The sequence below is a fragment of the Paramisgurnus dabryanus genome, chromosome 19 (assembly GCF_030506205.2).
Source record: "Paramisgurnus dabryanus chromosome 19, PD_genome_1.1, whole genome shotgun sequence".
Taxonomy (NCBI): domain Eukaryota; kingdom Metazoa; phylum Chordata; class Actinopteri; order Cypriniformes; family Cobitidae; genus Paramisgurnus; species Paramisgurnus dabryanus.
Window position 1 is genome coordinate 11,284,307 of NC_133355.1, and position 24,058 is coordinate 11,308,364.

Here is a 24,058-nt window from a genome sequence, read left to right on the forward strand (position 1 = left end):
GTCCTCGCGTCCCACATTACACAGACTTTAACTTTGCAGCACTTGACATTTCGTGTACTACGCACAGCCAAGTCGTCTTGTTATTCGCTATCAAACCTGAGGGAATCTGTGGTCCACACAAAACGTCAGTGTATTTTATGTAATTTAACATGACAACTTTAGCTTCAGCACCTGCCGTCGAGCTCTCAAGCGCAACTATGAGGTGCAAGGGCCCCCCTTCTGTTGCAGCTGTAATCATTTGAGGGCACCAGGGGAAGATCTGCTCCGAAATAAGACTGAGAGGGGCTTCTCTTTGTCTTCCCCCAACCAGACATGCTTCAGACAGGCCTCTAGCGTAGGATGGACCCCTGTATCCAACAATGGCTGTGCTGGACACCCCGCCGCTCCGAGGAGTTATAGATGTGAGCTGTTGTGACAGTTCTGGTGCGAGAGGCACAATGAGATTGTAGATTGGGTTGAATTTGAGATCCTCTGAATTGCTGTGGCCATGGGGAGTATATGTTCCTATGAGAGGTTTGCTGTGATGGATTACATGGAGTTTCATCATTGATAATTGCAGTTGTTTGTTATATTAATGTGTTTAAATCAGTGGGGGAAATTGCTGAGCTTCACCAGACGAATGTTGTGGACATATATATTTTTAAACCATATATGGAGAAAATATTTGTAGAAGTCAAGCAAAACACTTTAAGTGCATCTGACATGTTTTCTTGTAAATGGTCATTTTTTCTCAGGCTCTTATTTTCACAAATCTCACTTTAGTGGAATTTTATTTATTTTATTTATTTATTTAGTTATTTATTTATTTTTCGTGCACAACCCTCTTAAAGGGGCGTGTACACCAAGGTGTTCTTTCCTGCAGGCAACGTAGGTTTTCAATAGTTTCCAATAGCTTCCAGTAGTTTTTGAAAGCGCCGCGCTTTTAAAAAATGTCAGCAGCTGGTGGGTTTTGTCTGAGCTCAGTGCCGGTGCTGCTTTAGTATTTTATCCTTGTTCAGCACCCCAGAGTTGAAAAATGTTTAACTATGGGGGACACGCTCAACTCATTAAATGTCACTTTTCACTCAGCCATCCAATCAGAGCAGAGGAGGGGCGAGACAAATACATCAACAACCAACTGGTGCATTGTATAACGAATAATAAACAAAACAGAAGTATCATAGCAACCAAAGCGCTTGGCTAAAAACGATGGCAAGCGACCGTACAGTTGGCGTCCACCTGGAATTTTCAGCCGCATTTAAATGGCCCTAAGTGCAAGTATGTTTTTATTGCATAAACCTCCACTTTAACTCTTTCCCTGCCATTGACGAGTTATCTCGTCAAACTGCAATACCGCTATTATCGCTCTTCCGCTACTTATAAAACCCGGAAGTATTGCCCTAGGGCAAACAGCTGTATGTCCGTGTATGTTTTAAAGATCGCTCTGCATCTGATCTTTATCAAAAGTTCTAATGGAATTATCTCAGCTTTTTGCTCAAAATTTTGTGTTTTTGATGAAACCTACACATATTTGAGAGTTGATAAAAACAGAACAAATGAAGGTAGGATGAAACGGATTTTTTGTTTGAAAGCAGAGGGTCTGTTCTTTTATTTCATATATTGTATGTTTATATATTTAAAATGGAGCATTTTCTGGAAGGCATTAAACTTTTGTGAAAATCATGAAAAATGCTGGCGGCGAAAGAGTTAAAAAAAAAAATTCTGTGGACAAGACATTGGTCCCGTACACACTGCATATTAATTCGGTTGTCAGTTCACCTTTTAATGCTTAATCCTGTTCTGTACACAAATAATTCAGTAATTTAAGGGACTAACAACCGCATTTACAGAAACTCTGCATAGTGTTTACTGTGTACATAACCGAACTGAACAACTAGTAGTTAATAAAGTGTTTAAACATGCATCATAGACATGACAAGTCTCTCTTTTGAAAAAATAAATGCCTAGAATGGAAAAAAGTCTCCTGTATGCGCGGTGCAGAAAATGACAGAGGCACGAGCGTTTGCTGACTAGTGTTGCCAGATCTTGCACGAGAAAAACAGCGAACAAGAAAAATCCAATAATAAACCAAAATAAATTCAAATGCTTTACCTCAAATATTGGGACCAACACCTTTACACTTTATTAACACCAAAATATTGATCGCTTCATGAGCCAAAAGCCTTAAAGGTTATGCGCCAAAACGGCATGCACGTTCAAAAAAGATGAGGACCTGGCAACACTGGAAGACAGCCCGCTGTGGAGCAGCCTCAAAAATGCGTACAATGCACAACGCCAAGATGAAGGTTTATTGCAAAACATAACGCTGTTAAATTATTTTGGTCAAAGCCTAAGTGATAAGCGCGAGAGGGCAGAACGTTGCTATGGTTATCTCTGTGTCAATCATCACATTTTCGGGAGTGAGTCTTGTTCCCTACAGACATGTAACGAACATTAAGGGGATTCACTCCCGCATTTAAAAGCGGTTGTCACTCCCGAAAGTTTGAGTCAATTGTAAGCAGTTGGAAAATTTCTAGTTGAAAAGATGAAATTCAAAAAGTTTGAGAACCACTGTGTTAATATCACTATCCCATTTTAGATGGAGGTGGCGTATAGCGGCTTTTGCACCTGATCTCTATTTGCATAGTGACTGTAAGCCATTACTTAGTTAAAAGATGGAAATCTACTACCCTTTGAAAATTTGAAATGTACTTCACTGAGCCCTCCCCATTTCCGGCCCTGGTTTTAATATGAATGTTTGGAATAAAATGGAGAGACTTCTTGATAGTCCCATGAGCTTTGAATGTAGATCTCGACTGATATTTTGTTTAATATTTTTATTATGTTTGTTTTAGGGTAGATGCTTGATGTATTAAAACTAAATAATCTTTTTTCGGTCTCATTGGTTGTGCTAACGAAAAACAATCGATCAATCTTTCATCCGTCACATCACAATCTAAACAAAAGATAAACAAACTCTTTGCCATCTTCTCTCATTAGTATTGATGGCTGTTAGTGGTTTGGTAACTGTCACTGTACATATGGACAAAAAGCACAAATTTGGTTTAGGATTTAAGCTCGCGCACACAAACACACACACACCACACAATTTGAAAAATGCACCAATCCTGCATTGATGGAGCTGCAAGATGAGTTGAACTGTCTGGGGATAAGTAGGTCAGCGGTGCTGAGGTAAGCCCTCAGAGAACAGCCATGTTTCAATAATAACCCCACTGCTGATGTGTGTGTACTGTAAATGTGTGTGTAGTGTGTGTTCCTACACATCTCCCAAACCTCTTTGTATCGTAGTTATGACACTTTAATGCTTAGTTTATTGGTTTACCAAACTATTCATTACTGGCTTAGTTCAGTTCTGTTATTATGCAGTTAAGCACCAAATCCATTCCATTGTCATACTGTGTGCACACTAGATATGGAAGGATGCATTAGATTTAAGTCAAGATAAATGGATCGTGGGACCTCTAGGAAAACGTCCAATTTCCTAAATGTCTTCCCTTAAATTTCTTACCTCGCCTTTTATAGCCCAGCAAGTTAACTTACCGCGAAAGATGAACTGTGGAGAGGTGAGCGATATTGTGTGTTTGTGCGTGAGTGTATGTGTGCTTTTCTGAGAGAGATGCAGGGCCAGTGGTGAAATGTAGTTGGTATATAATGGATTATTGATTGTTGGTAGAGAGAGAGCGAGAGAGAGAGGGAGGGAGAGAGAGAGAGAGAGGGCCGGCCCTCAGGGTCCATCCCAACTGGCCCCTCTCTTGCCCAACACTGAATAGTCTCTTTACGCCTCAGCACACACACACACGCGCGCACACACACTTACACAGATACACACAATGAATTTAGGTCTGTGAGCACACAGCCACTCTCTCATACTAACTATGAAAGCAGGCTGAGATTCGTTCTGTTGTCCTGCAGATAAGGATACACACACAGCAATATGTAGCTGCATATATGGTGTTGTTACAGAGCTATCTGGACTACTTGATTCTGATTGGTCAGTCACAGCATTTTTGTATAATGCCCAGTAAAACAGTTTTGTCCCTGACCTATCCTTTTTTAATGCCCATTAAACCAGTGCAGTAACATTAGACATGCTGCTTTGATTATCTTGTTAATGTGATGTCACACTAAAACCCCGCCCACGGCCCCTGACCGACAGTCCTGCATTACCACAGTTTCCACCCTCAGTGAGTTGTACGCTGTCCGTCATATCTCAATAGTACTGTTTTCTCAGACTGTATTCACTGAATCAGATCTATTTATATTGAAAGCGTTTACTTTCTCTTTTGGTAAGGGTGTGCGGAGCAGTAGCTCATTTGCATTTAAAGGTACAGACACAAAAAACAGCGCATTTTTGCTTGCACCCAAATAGATGATCTGTGAGGTATTTTAAGCTAAAAACTTCACAGAAACTTTGGGCACACCAGAGACTTATTATCAGTCCCTCCAGAAAAACGCGATTATGCGATCGCATGATTCAATTCAAAGTCTGCATATTTATGCGGGGGCTGCATTTTTTGAATATGCGGCACTTTCACCGCATAAATTGCAGATTTCTGCTCGCAAAATATGCAGGGATTGCATGATTTCATAATCCCCACATTTTCTTAGCAAAAAGTCATCTATATCTTTGCAGAAAAATGGTGCATTTACCTCACATATAGTTTCCTAAATATCACGCATATTCTATCGCATTTTTTAAGAAAACAAGGATTTTTGCCCGCAACAATCACAAAAAAAACTGCGTTTTTCTGGAAGGACTGTACTATATCTTGGTATAATAGGTTTCTTCGTAACTAAGACATTAATTCTTTCACCGCCAGCATTTTTTTTAAAAAGTTGCCAGCCAGCGCCAGCGTTTTTCATGATTTTCACCAAAGTTTAATGCCTTCCAGAAAATGTTCTTCTTTAAATATATAAACATACAATATACCAAATGAAAGAACAGACCCTCTGCTTTCAAAAAAACGTTTCATTCTGCCTTCAGTGGTTCTTTTGTAATCAGCTTTTGAATATGGGTAGGTTTCTGCAAAAACACCACAGTTTGAGCAAAAAGCAGAGATAATTCCATTTTTGTGATAGACTTTTCATAAAGATCCCATTCAGAGCGATCTTTAAAACAGACACGGACATGCAGCCGCTTGCCATAGGACAATACTTCCGGGTTTAAAAAGTTGCGGAAGGGCGCCACCTGGTGGAGAATAGCGGTATTGCGGAAAGACGGAAAATCTCGTCATTGGCGGGGAAGCGTTTTCTCTTAATTGACGAGATATCTCGTCAATGGCGGTGAAAGAGTTAACATAATAAATTTATATTGAATATCCAGTTATTTATCTACCCTGCTAGGGTTTATATTGTGATTATGACTGCTTGATAGTGTTTACTGAGACGTATGCATACAAACTAGACAGACAGATATGCATTTACATGTATAAGTGGGGCACTACAATAAACATAAGATCAGTCAGCATAACCATTTTTGAAGAATGTGTAAAAGGTTTGCTATGTTTAGAATTGATAGAAAACAGAAGTGAATGGCAGGATATCCTGATTCCAGGCCAGGGCGTGTGTGTACTTTGTCAATTTAAATCATTTAATTACTTTCTTGTTGTAATATTTAACAATGTATTTACTGTGTTTGTGTTTATAGCTTTTCTTAGTTAAGCAAGTCTGTTTTCAATAAAGATGTGCCATTCCCTCCTAACTGTTAGAATCAGCAGTCTCTCTCTCTTTCTCTCTCCCACTCACTTGTAAATGGTGCAGCATAAAACACAATGTACTACGTCTTCTGTATTCAGTTCTGCAGTATGGATTCGCCTTAAACGAATCATTTTGAGTGAACAAAAGACTGTCAGATGACATAATATAAAAGGACTTTGTTAGCTGGGGGTTGTCTAAAATTGTGGAAGAAACTGTTCTGTGACTCTGACTGTCCTTACATATATGAATGATTTGTAACGATAGCCGTTGTATAAGAATCATAAAAAACATGGGTATGTAGACTAGTAGTCTTGTGTTTGCTAATAGACTAATGGATTAATGAACCACCTTTATTTTCTCATTTGCTTGTCATGTTCTCAAATTCGGTTGTGTTTTGTCTTCTCAGGTGACAGTATGAAGCATACCCTCGACTGGTAAGATGACCCATAAAAGAAAGAGCCCTAGACATATTCCAGACAAAAGCAACATTGAATTGCCAACAATGACACATTTGATAGAGAGAACTTTTACTCGGACCGAATGACTACAGGCGAGACAGATTTAATAGGATCTAATAAATTGGACAACAGATAGCAGCATAGTGGAATATTCGAGTCTCGAGATGGAGGTGGAACGGCAGGAAGTTGCAGAGGAAGAGACCTTCACCAAGGCTGGCCGGGACAACCCAGAAAACAAGAAGAGTCAGGGTCACACTTGTGAACTGTGTGGAAGAAGTTTTCCATTCCTCAGCTCTTTGTCCCAGCATATGAGGAAGCACACTGGGGAGAAACCGTATAAGTGTCCACACTGTGAGCATCGCTCGGCTCAGAAGGGCAGCTTGAAAGCCCACATTCGCAGCCACAAACTAGACGGCCTTACCCAGAGCACTGGCGGTGGTGGTGAGGAGGAAGATGTCGACATGGAAGGGGAGAAGGAAGGAGGGGTACCTGAAGAACAAGGCGGTTGTTCCAGTCCAACTGAAAGCACCTCAGCCTGCAACAAGGTCGTCAGCGGTGAGGATACGACCAAAATGAGGAAGAAAGGTGGAAAGAAGGAGAACGTCAAGCAGTCCGTGCAATGTTCTCTGTGCAGGAAGAGACTTCCAGGTCAGGCAGAGCTTGAAAAGCACATGCAGGAGTTTCACAAGGTCTTCCGATGTGAATTGTGTCCATATGAGACTTTGCAGGAGGACCAGCTGCAGTCTCACGTTGAGAAAGTACATCCTATTGAAGAGGAACCCATCACCAAAGAAGCCCCTTCCAGCGAGGACACTGAGAGTAAGGGGGAGTTTCCGTGTGAACAATGCGACCAGGTATTTACTCAAGCTTGGTGCTTAAAAGCTCATATGAAGAAGCATCAAAACAGCTTGGATCACGGGTGCCGGATCTGTGGACGCCGTTTCCGCGAGGCCTGGTTTCTACGGAGTCACATGAAGACCCACGGCACCAAGTTAAAACCAAAGAGCGACTCCTACCGTCCTGCTACGGTCAACGAGGTAGCGCAGGATGAGTCCAACTTGGTGAATGAGGTGTGCCTGTATGAACTCTGTGCCAAGTGTGGTAACTTCTTCCATGACCGCAAAAGCTTGCAATTGCACGAGCAGGTCCACAGAAACATCGAGCAAGCCCCCAACAATATCATCTGTGATGATAAAGACTTTGCATCTGTCACCAAGACAGGCTTCATGGAGTTCCTAAATTTGAAACCGGCAGGAAGAACAGAAGTTTCCTTTGAGGAGACTCTTGGAAAAAGAATCCCAGAGTTGGATCCAGTCAGTAGCTACCAGGCTTGGCAGCTGGTCACCAGAGGCAAATTGGTGGAGGTATCAGAGAAAAGTTTGGGCTGGGATGAGAGGTTAGCGGATGCAGACGTAGCATTCGACAGGGAAAAGGGCGAGTACGTCCTGACGCGACAGGACAAGAGGAAGAAACCGCTAGATTCCTCCTCGAATATTCCGACCAAGAAACGCAAAGGTGCAGGAACCAACCCAGATCACCACAGCATCGATGAAAGGAACGGTCAGCCCTCACTGGGTGAGCAAAGCCCAGAGGATGATTCCGAGTACCGGCCGGCTTCTCGCCCCAGCCGTAAGAATTCCCAGAAAACCTCGGAGTGCTTAGAGTGTGGAAAGGGTTTCCGTACGCAGCAACAGATGGTGATTCACATGCTCATAAGACATGGTGGCTTAAGTGAAGCAATTAGTGGAAATGGACTGTTTCGGAAAGCAGAGTCCAGTTCATCTAAAGAAGGTGAAAATGCCGGGCACGTCAGGGATCAGAAAAGAACAGGGTCTTCTGCTGACACAGGTATGATAACATATTTTGTTTAACATTTAATAATCATTTGTAAGTGTAAATCCTCAGTTCTGTTGTCCCAGATCAGGGATGGGCAACTTTGGTCCTGGAGGGCCGGTGTCCTGCCAAGTTTAGCTCCAACCATAATTAAACACACCTGAAGCAAGTGTACAAGTGCCCACTACTGCTGAAACACTTGAAGTAGATTCAAATGGATCGCCCTAAGCCCTTGATCACATGGAAAGTGAAGACCGCCCCTTCCATGTGCAAAGTGCGAGTTGCTGAAGTGACGTCACAATCGTGATGCATTGTGGGATATGGAGATGCCTGAAGTGTACATATGAAGTAGACTCGCTCCCTCTGTCAAAATCGAGGGAGCGAGGGTCTGTCCATACAAACTTCCCTTGTCCACTTTACAAAGTGGAACACACTTCAAAATGGCGACAGGGATTCCCCTGAGGGGAAGTGTTTAGGAAAGTTTGCGAGTGCGTGTCTAAAACTGGAGTGGAACGCACCCCAGAAACTTTTAGGCAGTTGTGCTAAGGCAAATTGGAGCTAAACTCTGCAGGACACCAGCCCTCCAGGACCTAAGTTGCCCATCCCTGCCCCAGATCATACACTCTCAAAACATAAAGCTACAAAAGCTGTCACTAGGGCGGGACCCCTTCAAAAAATACACATTTGTACCTAAAGGGTGCATATTAGTACCTCAAAGGTACATATCGGTGCTTAAAAATTTAAATAGAACTTTTAAAGGGGACCGTCCCAGTGACGATTTTAGCCCTCATTCATTAAAAAATGTAAAAAATTCAGTAAAAAATGACAACCCTGGGACAGAAATTTTAGACAATCTGTATACAGTATGAGCAATGTACTATATGTTTTTTTTTTCACTGGGGTTGTTAATACTGCAAATAGGAATCTGTTACCAGGAGTTTCGATTCAAACCTGATTTAACTCACCTGCCTATTGTTTTCAAGTGAAGCTAAAAACCTTGAATATCTGGTTCAGGTGTGTTTGGAGATTGAGGTAAAGCTGAAGTATGAATATCTCCAGGAGTAAGACCCTCCGTCTCACGTTCTCAGAAATGTCAGCAGTTTTATTCCTGCTGAGTTCGCTAAACTAAAAATGTGATGTACTACATGTCCACAGGATGGGTCCAGGAGAAAAGAAAAACATTTCCAGTTTGCTTTACAACAATACTGTTAATCCTCTATGTCATCAGGAATGCCACTGGAATGATTAAATTGGAGGATTACAGAACAATTATGAAACAGGTTTATGTTCTGCAGTCATTTTAGGAATTGTATCATGAGTCTTTATTATTAAATGATTGTTAATACTGCTCTTGTAAAACAACCTTACCTTCAAACACACCTGAACCTGCAAATCAAGAATGTCGGGTACTCTTAAAGTTTATATATGTACTATATTTTGCACTCTCTGAAAGAAATACACTCACGCTGTACCTTTAAAATGTACCTAGAAAAATGTGTAGGGGTGAGCAGGGCTCAAACTAACCCGGGGTTAACTGTAATATATCTTGTACATAGTTTCACAGGGCCGAGCAATCTGTGCTTTTGGTCTTTTTCTCTCACTGTCAGAAGATGATTTCCTGCAAATGTGTGAAAAGTTTTAAGGTACTGGACAAAGACAATGGGAAGGCATGAAAGTAAATTTCCTTATCATTTAGGTTTTTTTGACCTGGGTGTGTTAAGTCGCCAAATCAACCTTATATTATCTCAATCACTGTCTTCCCTACTGAAAATTCCAGCTAAGACCAGCATAAGCTGGTGAGCTGGTTTTAGCTGGTCTCCCAGCTTGTTTTTAGCTGGTGTAGCAAGCTGGTCTAGCTGTGTTTTGGTCACTTTTTAAGCTGGTCTAGCTGGACTTAGCTGGTGATGCTGGAAGACCAGCTGACCCACCAGCTTGCCCAGCTCTGACAGGCTTGGAGGACCAGCTTAGACCAGCTACTGCCACCTTAAACCAGCTAAAACCAGCTTATGCTGTTCTTTCTTGGATTTTTCAGTAGGGTTGTTACATAGCATATAAAACATAGCATATATGGCCAAAAACAAAACAAAAACAAAAATGTGTTGTGCCTCGCTCTCCCTTAAGTACATATCTGTACCTAAATGGTACAAATTAGGGTCTTTTTAAAGGGTACCATCCAAGTGTATGTACACTTTAATGATGGGATACCAGCTCTGAAGCTGATGTTAAAGAAAACAGTGACACCCTGAGGAGAAATAATGTAGCACTTTTAAGTAGTGGTATACTTTGTTGGTTTGTGCGTTACTAAAAGTCTCCAAAAGATTTCAATCATGGAGTAATATGTGTACTTCTATTCATATAGTTTTAAAATAATAGTAATATAATATGCCCAGTTATTGAATATGCCCAGTTTAAGAAGAATTATTATATTAGCCAGAATGTACCAAAATCCTGAGATATACATTTACATTTATGTATATGGCAGACAATTTAATCCAACATATGCAGTACTGTGCAAAAGTCTTAATTGTTGTTTTTGCAATGTTATAGTGATCATGTATAATTTTTTCTACGTCTCTTTAATAGAATTCATCCAGAAAATACAGGAAATGTTTATGTAGTACTAAAACCTGTATAAAAATGTAAACTGATGTGTCAAGTTTTTACGGTAAACTCCTCTTCCACTTGAGCAATAGCAGGAAACTGCAGGATCTCTTAAACCTAAAAAAATTAAATCCTAATTTCCAATTTTAAAGACATTAGTATTTTACTTCATTCTGCTCAAAAATGCTCAAGATGTGTTTAGTCCCAAGCAGGGGCGAAAATCTCATCTAAATGTTGGGGGGGACAATAAACATAAAATTTTTCAAGAACAATTTTTGAAGGGGACACCAATAATACAGGCAAAATTGTACTTGCAAGGAAATGGGTACAGATAGAAAACGTTTCTCTTTCTCTATGAACGGACGCAAATTTAATTTTAATACATATGAATGCAGAGGTGAAAAGAGTAATACAATTTTCTACTTAAGTAATAGTAAAGTTACTTTAATAATATTTTACTTAAGTAAAAGTAAAGTTACTGGTCTAAAAATCTACTCAAGTAAAAAGTCATTTTAATTTTAAGAGTTACTTTTTTACAGCGGGGAGAGGTTTCTAGTATAGTTCACAAAGGAAGGATATATACATCTCAAACTATGTTTTTAATTGTAAACATCTCTACAATTAAAGTGCAATAACAAATGTTAATAAAATAAAAAGCTTTTTATAACTAAGAAACATTTATGGAATTATTTAATGATTTTTACAGGTGAGTTATGCACTTTTGAAGCAAAAATAATATGAGGTCAGCAGCTAGTAAATACAATCATTATATGAAGGTTGTAATTGATGTATTGCTGGTAACATACATTGTTATTAAACTATATACATAAATGAACATATAATGAGATGAGTGCCATGGCTATACACTATACATCCTTTACACGTTTATTAGCTCCCAGACCTGTGTACCTGATGTCTTTCAATCTATCTCTCTCGCGCTCTCTCTCTCTCTGCAATGTCTAATGATCTGCGCATTCTCGAGGACGTTCTCAAGTTGTTTGACTTGACGCGAAGCTGCTAGACCTCGGAAGATAATGCGCATGTATTAAAAATGCATCGTGCAAATTAGCGGTTAAACACGGTCGGCAATTCTCAAACTCCGTACTCAAGAGCATGAACCCTACCTGAATGAAACAATCGCTTTGCGTCAATGGCCAGGGGTTTCTTTCGTAAGAATTGAATTGAGGGTCTGCATTAGCCTGCGCCTGTCTCGTCCCTCTCCATGGTTCTTTTTGCGCGTTCCCCCGCCCATCAATCAATCATCCGACCGTGGCGCGTCTTTATCACCTTACTTTTTTATTTATTTTTACTCAGTAACGGATATGATTTAACATGTAGCGAAGTAACCAACAATACTTTAAACATACTTAAGTAAAAGTAAAGTACAGATTTTAAAAACTACTCAAAGTAAAAGTACACAAAAAACTCAGTTACAGCAAGGTGAGTAAATGTAATTTGTTACTTTCAGCTCTGCCTCACCTCTGCATGAATGCATAAAAATGTTTTCTTGATCGTTTATCTGCTTCTGTTCTCAGAAAACGAAATATGTTCATGTTTATATGTCAAAATAGTCCAGTTTTAAAACATATGAGGATAAACTGATAAGTGATGGGAAACGTTGTATTGTATATAGCTTATTAACGCGTCGGCTCCGTACACTTCTCTACCACCGGAATGTGTGGTGGTGAGGTAAAAGGGGCGTGGGCAGTGGACCAAACCACTGTGAGGCAAGGGAGGGGGAATCCAAATATTTAAAACGTTTTTTTGTTGTTGCTCCGTTTGCATTTGTATTGTTTCACTTCTTACACAACTAGTTTAAGTATTATAAATCATTAAATTATTTTCAATACACATATTCTAATGATAATTTAGGGGGGACAACCCTCAGATAGGGGGGGTCCTGTCCCCCCCGACCCCCCCGGGATTTAGATGATGATGCCTAAAGAAGACATTTAGTCCTGAAAATTATTTTTTTTTTGTACATATTTCCTGTATTTTCTGTTTGTATCGTAATAAAATAGATAAATAAATAAATATGGGTGGACATTAAAACTTCTAAAACAACAAGTCTGGTGGTGGTGGCCTAAGACTTTTGCACAGTACTGTATATATACAGTATGTATGCTATCAGTATGTGGGTTCCCTGGGGTTCAATCTCATGCCATATGCACTGCTAACACAATGCTGAGCTACATGAACATGATAATATGGTAATACTGTACTGTACATACAATACACTTATACTCAGTTAAATTTTTTTCCCTTAAACCCAAATTAAGTTATGACCACCAGACATTGCATTTAATTCTACGATGTTAGCGGTCAATATCAGTTATAGTATCTCTTTATGTGTTTTCCATCCCTCAGTCCATGACCAATGTGATATCTTTAAAGCAGTTTGGCATGTTTTTAGTTATGAAGGTGCAAAAGTCAATGTCTGAATTGGGAAATCTTTAGCTTGTGACCAGAACCGTCTAGCTTATTTAGTGCTATTTGTGGACTTCCTGTCTCAGGAAGACAAGCACTAAAGACTTGCGTGTCCTTTTTTCCACATTCCCCATCTCAGTGCAGACCTCTAGTCAAAGCACACCATTAATATAACTGGAAAATAGTACAGATGGCAGATATCTTAACAAAGCCAATATTCCCTATTGAGCCCTGAATCTGTCAGCTCATTTATAATTCCCGTCATATTTAGAAGATAAATCGGCTGTTATATCAATCGTCAATCAATTGGCCAGGTAAGGCCAAACGTTTGAAGCGTACGTGAAGCTGAAAGATTTACTCTGTCTAACTACACTGTTAAGAAAAACAAATAGCCTAAAACAAAAGATTGCCTCTCTTAGGGATTTAAATGGCAGGAATGTTCCAGAACAGAGGTTTCATTGTGCGTAAGAGCCGAAACAGATGTCCACTCAGTGCTGATGTTTTTATGTAGGTGTGAAAAAAGTGCGAGTGCTCTTCAACGCTATTTATCTCCCCTAAAAGATTCATATTATCCTGGATCCTCTTCTAGCGGTTCTGCTGCGAACGCTGGGAAGCGGTCATGGTCGCTACGTTAGTGTAAAGTTTATCTCAGAGGACCCCTACTCGGAATTGGCTCAAAAATAACTTCAGAGAGGGTGGATTGAGAACTGCACAGCAGCTAGTGTACACCACCAAATGCAAACCAGATGGCTTATGAGAGAGAGCTACTGAGAGATTGCAGACACGTTAAATGTAAACAAACATCTTGTCGACACATGAGATGAGGTGGTCTCAGGCAAAGTTCCCAGGCCCTGTTCTGTTGCTTCATTGTACTACTTTATAGTTGTTATAATAAACTCTTCGCTGCCACTGTTAACATCTTTTGACCTTTTGTCACTTTGCGAGAGACACATCGTAGATTTTCACTCGCGTTTATGTTCACGGAGGGGCAAGCTTGAGTTTTTGGTTTGTGGGTGCAAAAAAGTCTGGGAAGGTTGAAAGCTCCAAGCATTAAATTATAAATAGTCTGTAATTGCTGTTAACATATCTATTCAGCTAAAACATTTTTTTCCAAATATTGTCTGCTAATATGAGTATGTAGCACCTATTAAAAGTTCCAATGTACCGCAGGAGGAACACTGAATTTTTTGACAGAAAACTTAATGTCATACAAAAACTAAACATGTCACACATTTTTGAAAAGCTGAGATACTTTGCGATTTAAATGATGTAAACCCTTTAAACACAGCAGGTACAAATAGTGTCCTTTTAAGGCATTTTAGCCTTTTTCAGGAATGCTAAGCCCTGCTGAAAAAACTATAAAACCATTACAGAAAATTCTAATGGTTTCCATTAAAATACCAATAGCTTTAACCATTAAAACCACTTAACTGTATAGTGTGTTTTGGTCAATATTCTATTAGAACCAATTCATAGAACCAATACATACCATTAGGGACCAACAAAAACAAATACACTACTAAAACACACACGCCCCTACCCCAACAGAATCTGGATCTTCTTTTGAGAGACTCGACCCACACATAAGCAAACAAGACAATGATGTCTGTTAGTAGACATGCCCCTTTCTGCTGACTGGCTACAAGTGTGTTTTGGTAGTCGGCCCGACTCCCTTTTCCAAAGTGTTTTTCAAAAATCACGCACCCCGCTTTTAATATCCTAATGATTTTTGGTGTAAAAATCTGTAATTTTGACCCCCATACAATGTATTTTTGGCTATTGCAACAAATATACCCGTGCTACTTATGGTCTAGGGTCACATATGGAAATTTAAACCAGTGGATGGGTTTGTCCATATTTTACCCAACCATAGGTTAAAACAAGTGTAGCTTTTTTAGGTTTTGAAGTGTAGCTTCAGGTTAAGCATTGCATTTATATCTATGATGTGGCAGACACTTATTCAAAGTTAAGTTTTAGTCTATTTAAGATGCATTTTATTATAACATGCATTTCATCATGACCATGGCGTTGATATCAAAATGCTCTGTCAGCCAAGCATTTATGACATTTGATAATGAACCTATTCCCCGGTTTCACAGACAAGGCCTGAGGCTAGTCCTAGACTAAGACACATGTTTGAGCTGTCTCAACTAAAAATAACTTGCACTGACAGATCTTAAAATATGCCAGTGCCATTGATTTTTATTAAGATACACACCAGTAATGTATTTTCTAAGGCATGTTTTTAAGTAAGTTTCAACACCATAATTTAACTAAAGCCTAGTCCTGGATTTAGCTAAGCTTTGTCTGTGAAACCAGGCCTATATGTAAAGCTTGTGCTCTGAATTGCTAAAGTTAATCTAACTCCAAATTTCAAATTCTGTGGTGTTGTGGCACCATCTTGTGGGTAAACTCTAAAATTGTTTTAAATGCTGGGAATTGAATTCACTGGACACTGAATCTCTGAGTCTTTTGCTAATCCTTACATATAAATTGTGGACAGTACCCCGATAGTGGCCCGAGTTCGATTCCTGACTCGAGGGAGTCCTTTTACGTGACGTTTATTATTTTGTGTCCGTATGGTTCAATTCAATGTAAAAGGGTTCAAATTTCAAAATAAATTTGCAGATAATACATTCTCTTTTTTTGAGGACCAAGCCTACAATTTCTGGTTTTATTTCATTTTGAAAGAATATTTGGGGGATAATTGCAAAAATGTCAATGTGGTGTAACTGGTCTGTGTCAATTGGTGTAACTAGTATTTTTTAATAAAAAAAAATATATATATATATACATATATATATATATACATATATATGTATATATATATATATATATATATATATATATATATATATATATATATATATATATATATATACATATAGATATATAGATATATAGATATATAGATATATATAATAATATATATATATATATATAGATATATAGATATATATAATAGAGATAATATATTTATAAAAAATGTGGAATCAAATAGAATTTTTTACATAAATTTTTACATCATTTGTCAAAGATTATTTAGAAAACAGAGCTGTTTTCAGAATTTGTCAGGACAAATATTACAAAAATGCATTAAAATTTACATTTAGAATTAACTAATAAAATTAAATTTTAAAATGTTTTTTGTTTTTTTTGATGATTACGCTTACATGTCATCAAGGTGGATAAAATATTTTATATTTGTCATTCTTTGGTTCAATTGGGTTACACCATTTGACATTTTCGGGTCCATTCAGTCTTAAATTTCATCAAAATGGTGCAAATGTAATTTTTTATTGCTTAAAATTAACATAAATACACTATGTGCATTGAAATAAACCTGATGCGTGCTTTTAAAACAAGTTTTTTAAAAAGATTTTTGAATTTCTCATCTTGCCAAACAGTTTTTGTCACTGACCCACCCCTCTCTCTCTCTACCTTGTACTTTCCTATCCGCTTGTAAACTACTGTCTGTCAAATAAAGGCGAAAATACCTCCCCCAAAAAGATTTAAATGAATTAACAGGCAAAATTAATAGCCATTTTTTGGGAATTTGCTGCTATCCCATATTAACAATGATTTGTTTTTTTCTTTAGATAAAAAGCCATACACCTGTGACCACTGTGACTTTTGCACCTCGGAGCCCTCAGCCATCGCCACTCACATCCAAACTCATCATTTGTCTATCAGGGACTGGGGCCAGAGGAGTGATGCCTTACCCAGCTCACTCAGCCAAAGCCAAACTCACCAAACCAACCATACGGTCTTCCCTAAGCTCAGAAATGCCCTCCTGCAGCAGCCCTACTGGCCCTACACCAACTCAACTCACCTGGAGAGGGCAGCACTGAGCGATGCCGTTACATCCGAGGATAAAAAGAGCGAAGGGCCGGAAGATGGCAGTTCCACGGATAAAGTGGACGCCAGTCTGCTTAATCTCTGTGTGGAAAGCGAGAAGGTAGAAGTTTCATCAAACAGTTTGGTTAAGCACCAGTGTCCTTATTGCTCCTATGCAACGTTCTATCCAGAGGTTCTCTGGATCCACCAACGAATTGCACACAAAGTCGACAGCACTACATTGGCGCCTAAGTGGGCCCTGAGAAACGGCCTCAAGGGGCCCAAATCACTTCTTGATATAAAGAGACGCACTGGACCACCTCCGTTTTTGGAAGGTAAGGACTGCCCTTCTTTACCCAAGATGAGAACCTGTCGAACAAGCCCACCTGATTCCAGTCCTGCAGGGACAAAGACTTTAAAACCTCTGACGAGCAGTGTAGACTCAAGCTCTTCACAAAACAAGAGTTGGCATGCAGCACCAGGGACGTCGTCGCACTCTTCCAAACACAAGGCCAGCAAGTCCAGGTCAGATGAGTTGACGGGTAGCAAACACAAAGCGGAAGTCCATCAGAACGGTTCCTCGCGGCCCACGCCAAGTCCGCAGAAGACCGGAAACCAAAAGACAGGGAGTAGAGGGATGGAAAGCAGTCTGTTACCTCAAGAAGGACTTCATTTCATGCTGTCAAGCAAACACAACCTCTCGGATCAAAGGAGCTCCAAACCTCACACTTCTCAAAACTCGGGCAGATCTGATACACAAGCTCAGGATACACAGTCCGTAACCGGGTACGAATCCTGGAGCAGGCTTGGTTTAAGTGGACCATCTTCTCACTCCCAGTCCAGGAAGCATTCGTCAGCTGACAGTCCAGAAGCCACGACGGACATCATGAGCTTTTTGAAGAACTGCAACTCTCATGATCTAGCTACTCTCTACCACCACTGGGGCTTCAACAATGCCATGGCAGAGCAAGCAGGTAAGATGGTGTATGGAAGTCAATCTGCTTTGACATTTATGTGTTATAAAATGCTGTTTTGGTATAGCTTGTTTAATGTAAATATTGCCCCAAAAATCATCAGGAGACTTAATAGGTAACACTTAAAATATGCGTTTCATTACATTATGCAGAAATTATAAATCTGAGTAGCGTCAAAAACAATTGATTCGTTTTTATGTGACGTCACATACTCAGGGGAACGCCCCACTGGAGGGTGAGTAATTTCATTTGTTTAGCCTATATACTGAATAGCACACATTTTTACCTAGAGGTTGCATGCTAGTATCTTAAAGAAACAAACTGGTACCTCAAAGGTACATATGTGTACCTAACTGTTACATATTGGGACTTCTTTAAAGGGTACCGTCCCAGTGATAGCTTTTGTACCTTTATTTCTGACAGTGCATTATGATGTCATTATAACCTATTGGTTTCTGTTATAAACAACTCTTCACTAGTTTAAAAAAATTTATATTAGGGTTGCAATATTCCGATAATTTTCAAGGCTGGAAACTTTCCATGGAAATTAACAGGAATATATGGGAATGAATCCCTCTTCAAGTCAATCCATATCATCTGGCCACTCCAAAAGGTGGATTTTGCTTTTCTGAAGCCATTCTGTTATGGACTTGCTCTGGTGTTTTGGGTGCGTTTTCCTGTTGCATCACCCAGACATTCTTACATTATCCTGGTGAATTGTCCCAAGTATATGGAAATTAATTCCCATATACTTGGGAATTCATCTTCCCCTCAATGATTGCAAGCTGGCCAGGCCCTGATGCAGCAAAGCAGGCCCAAATCATGATGTTTCCTCCACCATACTTTACAGTTAATATGATGTTTTCATGATGATATGCCGTGCCCTTTCTGCGCCAGATGTAGCGCTGTGTGTTTTTTCCCAATAGTTCTTAGTTTCATCAGTCCACAAAACATTTTGCCAATACCGCTGTGCTCTTATGCAAACTTTAGGCATGCAGCAATGTTCTTTTTAGTAAGCAGTGGCTTCCTTCGTGGTGTCCTGCCTTGGATACCCTGTTTGTTTAGTGTTTTATGTATTGTAGAGTCATGAGCAGAGATGTTAGCAAGTTCCAATGATGCCTTCAAATCTTTGGCTGTCATTCGGGGTTGTTTCTTTACCCCATTGATGAGTCTTTGTTGTGCTTTTGGTGTCATTTTTAATGGGCGCCCACTTCTTGGTAGAGTAGCAAGAGTCCCAAAGCATCTCTATTTGTAGATTGTTGACAAACTAGTGTATTTCTAAAGTCTTTGAAAAAAAGTTTTTGGGTAGTTTTTTTGTGTAACTATTTTTAGACACATTATGTTTGTCAATACCCTTTACTTATATATAGATCAGATCACATTTTATGACAAATTTATTCAGAAAACTATGAAATTGCAAAAGGTTCACATACTTTTTCTTGTCACTGTATTTATGTTTGTAAATGATATAGTTTATATAAATGTCCCTAAATTTTCAAATAATTCCTATAGATTTTTGTAAATTCCTATAAATGTCCATTACCATATTTCATAGTTTTATTTCTGGGAATTTTCTGGAAACTTTCTGCCCCTTTGCAACCTTAGTTGCTCTGTTTTAATGCATACTAGAATGATACATCCTGGTTCATTTGCCTTCATCACTCCTGAATAGTCATATGTAGATGTACATATTAAATAGAGACAAAAACATTTTTTTGATGGTGGAAGTGAATGAGGAGAAATAAATGGTGGAAGACTGAACACTTGCACATATCAGTCAGAAGTAAGAAAACCACAAACTATTGGCAGGGTCTTCATTAGTGCTAGTCTAGATATCACAGCCATTATGTAATGTCCCTTAACTGTCGGTAAAGATTGACATGCTAAAAACCGGCCGTCAGGTCAGATTAGTGAAATTATTTGGCACAGACACATTAACTGTGTTTTACTCCTTGTTACGATGAAAAAACACAGAGAGAGATCCCAGAGCAGATTAACAGAAGAGTTTATTGAAATAATAATAATGAGGAAAAGTCAGAAGCACGTCTGGGCGCAATGGCCACTCCGAGGCAGACGGCAAAACAGAATCCACACACTGGGCTTGAGAGGATGACCACACTCGTCCGGCCTGCTGCCACACTCAGGCGAACGGTGGGAGAGAGAGAGGAACACACACGACACAGTGAGAGATGTCCACAGTTCACTAGGGGCAAAGAGCCAGCTCAGGAGGCGAGCGAGATGATCCTGAGGCGGGCAGAGAGAGAGAGAGCGTTAGTGGTGCTGAAATCTGACCGGGCAGGCTGGACAGCTCCCGAAGCGAGGGACCGCCCAATGGGAGAGCGGCAGAGCCGCAGCGAGACTCCTCAGCACGCTGGAGAAAAGCAGTCTTAACAGGCAGCTTGGGAGAGCGGAGAACAGGGGATAAACTGGGCGAGAAGTCTCCAACGCCTACGGGTAGCAGAGAGCACAGACTGACGGGGGAAAAATAAAACAGGCTAGAGAAACAGGCAAACTAGACAGGACAAGACTAGAATCCAGCAATGCTAGAAACCGGCGAGCACATACAAAGTGACAGACACGTCTAAAGACAAAGTGACAGGCGAGTATCTCAACAAACTATGACAAACGAACTTGCAAGGAACAAACAAACACACAGGGCTTAAATACACAGACATGATGACGGGAAAACAAGCAACAGGTGAGGAAGACGAGAGGAGGCAATCAAACTGAACAGGAACACCTGTGAGGGAAGCACAAGTGAACCTGTAAAACACATACAAACACAAGACAACCACAGTACCCACAAGACAAAACCATAAATATATTTATATATATAAATATATACAAATATATAAAAACATACACACATACATACAATATACACATATATACATATAACATCCATACATCCATACATATATATATATATATATATATATATATATATATATATATATATACACATACATACACATATATACACACACATACAAATACACATACATACACATACATACATCCACATGCACATATACATACATGAAAACAGAACACTAGACTAAACAAGACCTAAAAGACAAAGACTGGAAAATACAAGGGAGCGGGGAAAAATAACACACAATGACAAGAGAATACAAGGGAGCGGGGAAAAGTCACAAGACATGGGAAAAACGTGGTCTGATATGACAATATCAAAACCACGCTCTCCCACACAAAACATTGTACTGTCAGGACCCTGCCATACACAACTAGATATAATTACCAAACCAGACTATGGCAGAGTCCTTACAGGACCCTCCCCTCAAGGGACGCCACCTGGCGGCCCTCAAGGAGAGACACAGGACAAGACAGACTGGACACTGGACAGCACCCACGAAAACATGACAAACACTAACAAGGGAAGACAAGACAGGACAACTAGAGGATTCGGGTGGGACAACAAGAACAACAAACAAGGGAGGGGGGGGCGGGGGAACAACAACGTTCACAGGAGGAGGGATGGGACTGGGAACTGGGCGAGCCTTCTGACCCCGGGGAGTAGCTGAGGGTTGGGTACGTGGAGGCCGGGCAGGCCTAACAGGGTTCCGTGGGGAGGAAACAGCTTGGGGCAAGGCAGGAACAACTAGGTCAGGGTTTACAGGTTGAGGGGAAACAGGAACAGTGACAGGGGGCACTGCGGCCGGCAGCGGAGACGAGGCAGGGACAATGACAGGGGGCGCCGCGTCTGGCGGCGGAGACGACATGGAGACAGTGACAATGACAGGGGGCGCTGCATCCGGCAGCGAAGACGACATGGAGACTGTGACAGGGGGCGCAGCGGACGGCTGCGGAGGCGAGACAGGAATAGTGGCAGGAACCGCTGCGGACGGCAGCGGAGACGAGACAGGGACAGTGGCAGGGGCCGCTGCGGACGGCAGCGGAGACGGGACAGAGACAAAGGCTGCTGCGGTTGGCTGCGCAGACGTCAGGGGCTGCAGCGGAGGCTGCGCAGACGTCAGGGGCTGCAGCGGAGGCTGCGCAGACGGCAGGGGCTGCAGCGGAGGCTGCGCAGACGGCAGGGGCTGCAGCGGAGGCTGCGCAGACGGCAGGGGCTGAAGCGGAGGCTGCGCAGACGGCAGGGGCTGCAGCGGAGGCTGCGCAGACGGCAGGGGCTGCAGCAGAGGCTGCGCAGACGGCAGGGGCTGCAGCGGAGGCTGCGCAGACGGCAGGGGCTGCAGCGGAGGCTGCGCAGACGGCAGGGGCTGCAGCGGAGGCTGCGCAGACGGCAGGGGCTGCAGCGGAGGCTGCGCAGACGGCAGGGGCTGCAGCGGAGGCTGCGCAGACGGCAGGGGCTGCTGCTTCTCAGAGAACTGAGGGGTGGCAGCTGGTTGAAGAGCGGAGGAGTCCTTCTTCCTCTTCTTCCTCCGTCCGGAGACCGGTAATGCAGGAAGGAGATCGGGTGCGGGCGTAGGCTCCGGCGCTGGAGAGATGAAAGTCGACCTCCCCAACCTGATCGCCCCGGTCTGAATGCCCCTTCCCCTTATCGCCAGACGACTACCCCGAAGGCTGGCTGGCGGGGCGGAGCTTATGGAGCTAGATGTGGTGGGTGCTGAGCTCTCCAGGACCATCCTCCCGACAACGCGGCCCTCTGGGACAGGTGACAGAGGTCTGGACTTGGGTTCGGGCCTGTTCATGACGTAGCTCACCATGTCAACGAAGTCTAAGGGCTTGAGCAACTCCACCTCACTGGATTTGAGAGGCTCATCGAGACAGGCATAGAAGATGACCTTTAGCTCGTTCCCGCTAAGACCGGCAAGACGAGCCTCCTCCAAGAACTTGGAGGCGAAGGACCGGATCTCTGCTCCTCTCTGCCGCATGCCAAAGAGTAAACGGGCATGGTGGTTACGGTGGGCAGTGAAGGCCGAATCCTCCTCCTGGGCAGTAGTGGAGAGCTGAGCGGTCGCTGAACAGCCAGATTCTGTATCTGCGGGATCCATTTATGGCAAGTTCGTTCTGTTACGATGAAAAAACACAGAGAGAGATCCCAGAGCAGATTAACAGAAGAGTTTATTGAAATAATAATAATGAGGAAAAGTCAGAAGCACGTCTGGGCGCAATGGCCACTCCGAGGCAGACGGCAAAACAGAATCCACACACTGGGCTTGAGAGGATGACCACACTCGTCCGGCCTGCTGCCACACTCAGGCGAACGGTGGGAGAGAGAGAGGAACACACACGACACAGTGAGAGATGTCCACAGTTCACTAGGGGCAAAGAGCCAGCTCAGGAGGCGAGCGAGATGATCCTGAGGCGGGCAGAGAGAGAGAGAGCGTTAGTGGTGCTGAAATCTGACCGGGCAGGCTGGACAGCTCCCGAAGCGAGGGACCGCCCAATGGGAGAGCGGCAGAGCCGCAGCGAGACTCCTCAGCACGCTGGAGAAAAGCAGTCTTAACAGGCAGCTTGGGAGAGCGGAGAACAGGGGATAAACTGGGCGAGAAGTCTCCAACGCCTACGGGTAGCAGAGAGCACAGACTGACGGGGGAAAAATAAAACAGGCTAGAGAAACAGGCAAACTAGACAGGACAAGACTAGAATCCAGCAATGCTAGAAACCGGCGAGCACATACAAAGTGACAGACACGTCTAAAGACAAAGTGACAGGCGAGTATCTCAACAAACTATGACAAACGAACTTGCAAGGAACAAACAAACACACAGGGCTTAAATACACAGACATGATGACGGGAAAACAAGCAACAGGTGAGGAAGACGAGAGGAGGCAATCAAACTGAACAGGAACACCTGTGAGGGAAGCACAAGTGAACCTGTAAAACACATACAAACACAAGACAACCACAGTACCCACAAGACAAAACCATAAATATATTTATATATATAAATATATACAAATATATAAAAACATACACACATACATACAATATACACATATATACATATAACATCCATACATCCATACATATATATATATATATATATATATACACATACATACACATATATACACACACATACAAATACACATACATACACATACATACATCCACATGCACATATACATACATGAAAACAGAACACTAGACTAAACAAGACCTAAAAGACAAAGACTGGAAAATACAAGGGAGCGGGGAAAAATAACACACAATGACAAGAGAATACAAGGGAGCGGGGAAAAGTCACAAGACATGGGAAAAACGTGGTCTGATATGACAATATCAAAACCACGCTCTCCCAC

The 24,058-nt window shown here is 41.6% G+C and overlaps 1 protein-coding gene across 4 annotated transcripts in view; it reads left to right on the plus strand.

The window, feature by feature from the left end:
* znf516 (zinc finger protein 516) overlaps nucleotides 1–24,058 on the plus strand; it is a 54,920-nt gene that overhangs the window by 21,745 nt on the left and 9,117 nt on the right. For all 4 annotated transcript variants that reach the window (XM_065288810.1, XM_065288827.1, XM_065288816.2 and 1 more), the window contains exons 2-3: nucleotides 6,104–8,003; nucleotides 16,616–17,827. In XM_065288810.1, coding sequence (XP_065144882.1) covers nucleotides 6,320–8,003; nucleotides 16,616–17,827 — 2,896 coding nt within the window. In that variant the 5' untranslated portion in view covers nucleotides 6,104–6,319. The remainder of the gene's footprint in view (nucleotides 1–6,103; nucleotides 8,004–16,615; nucleotides 17,828–24,058) is intronic.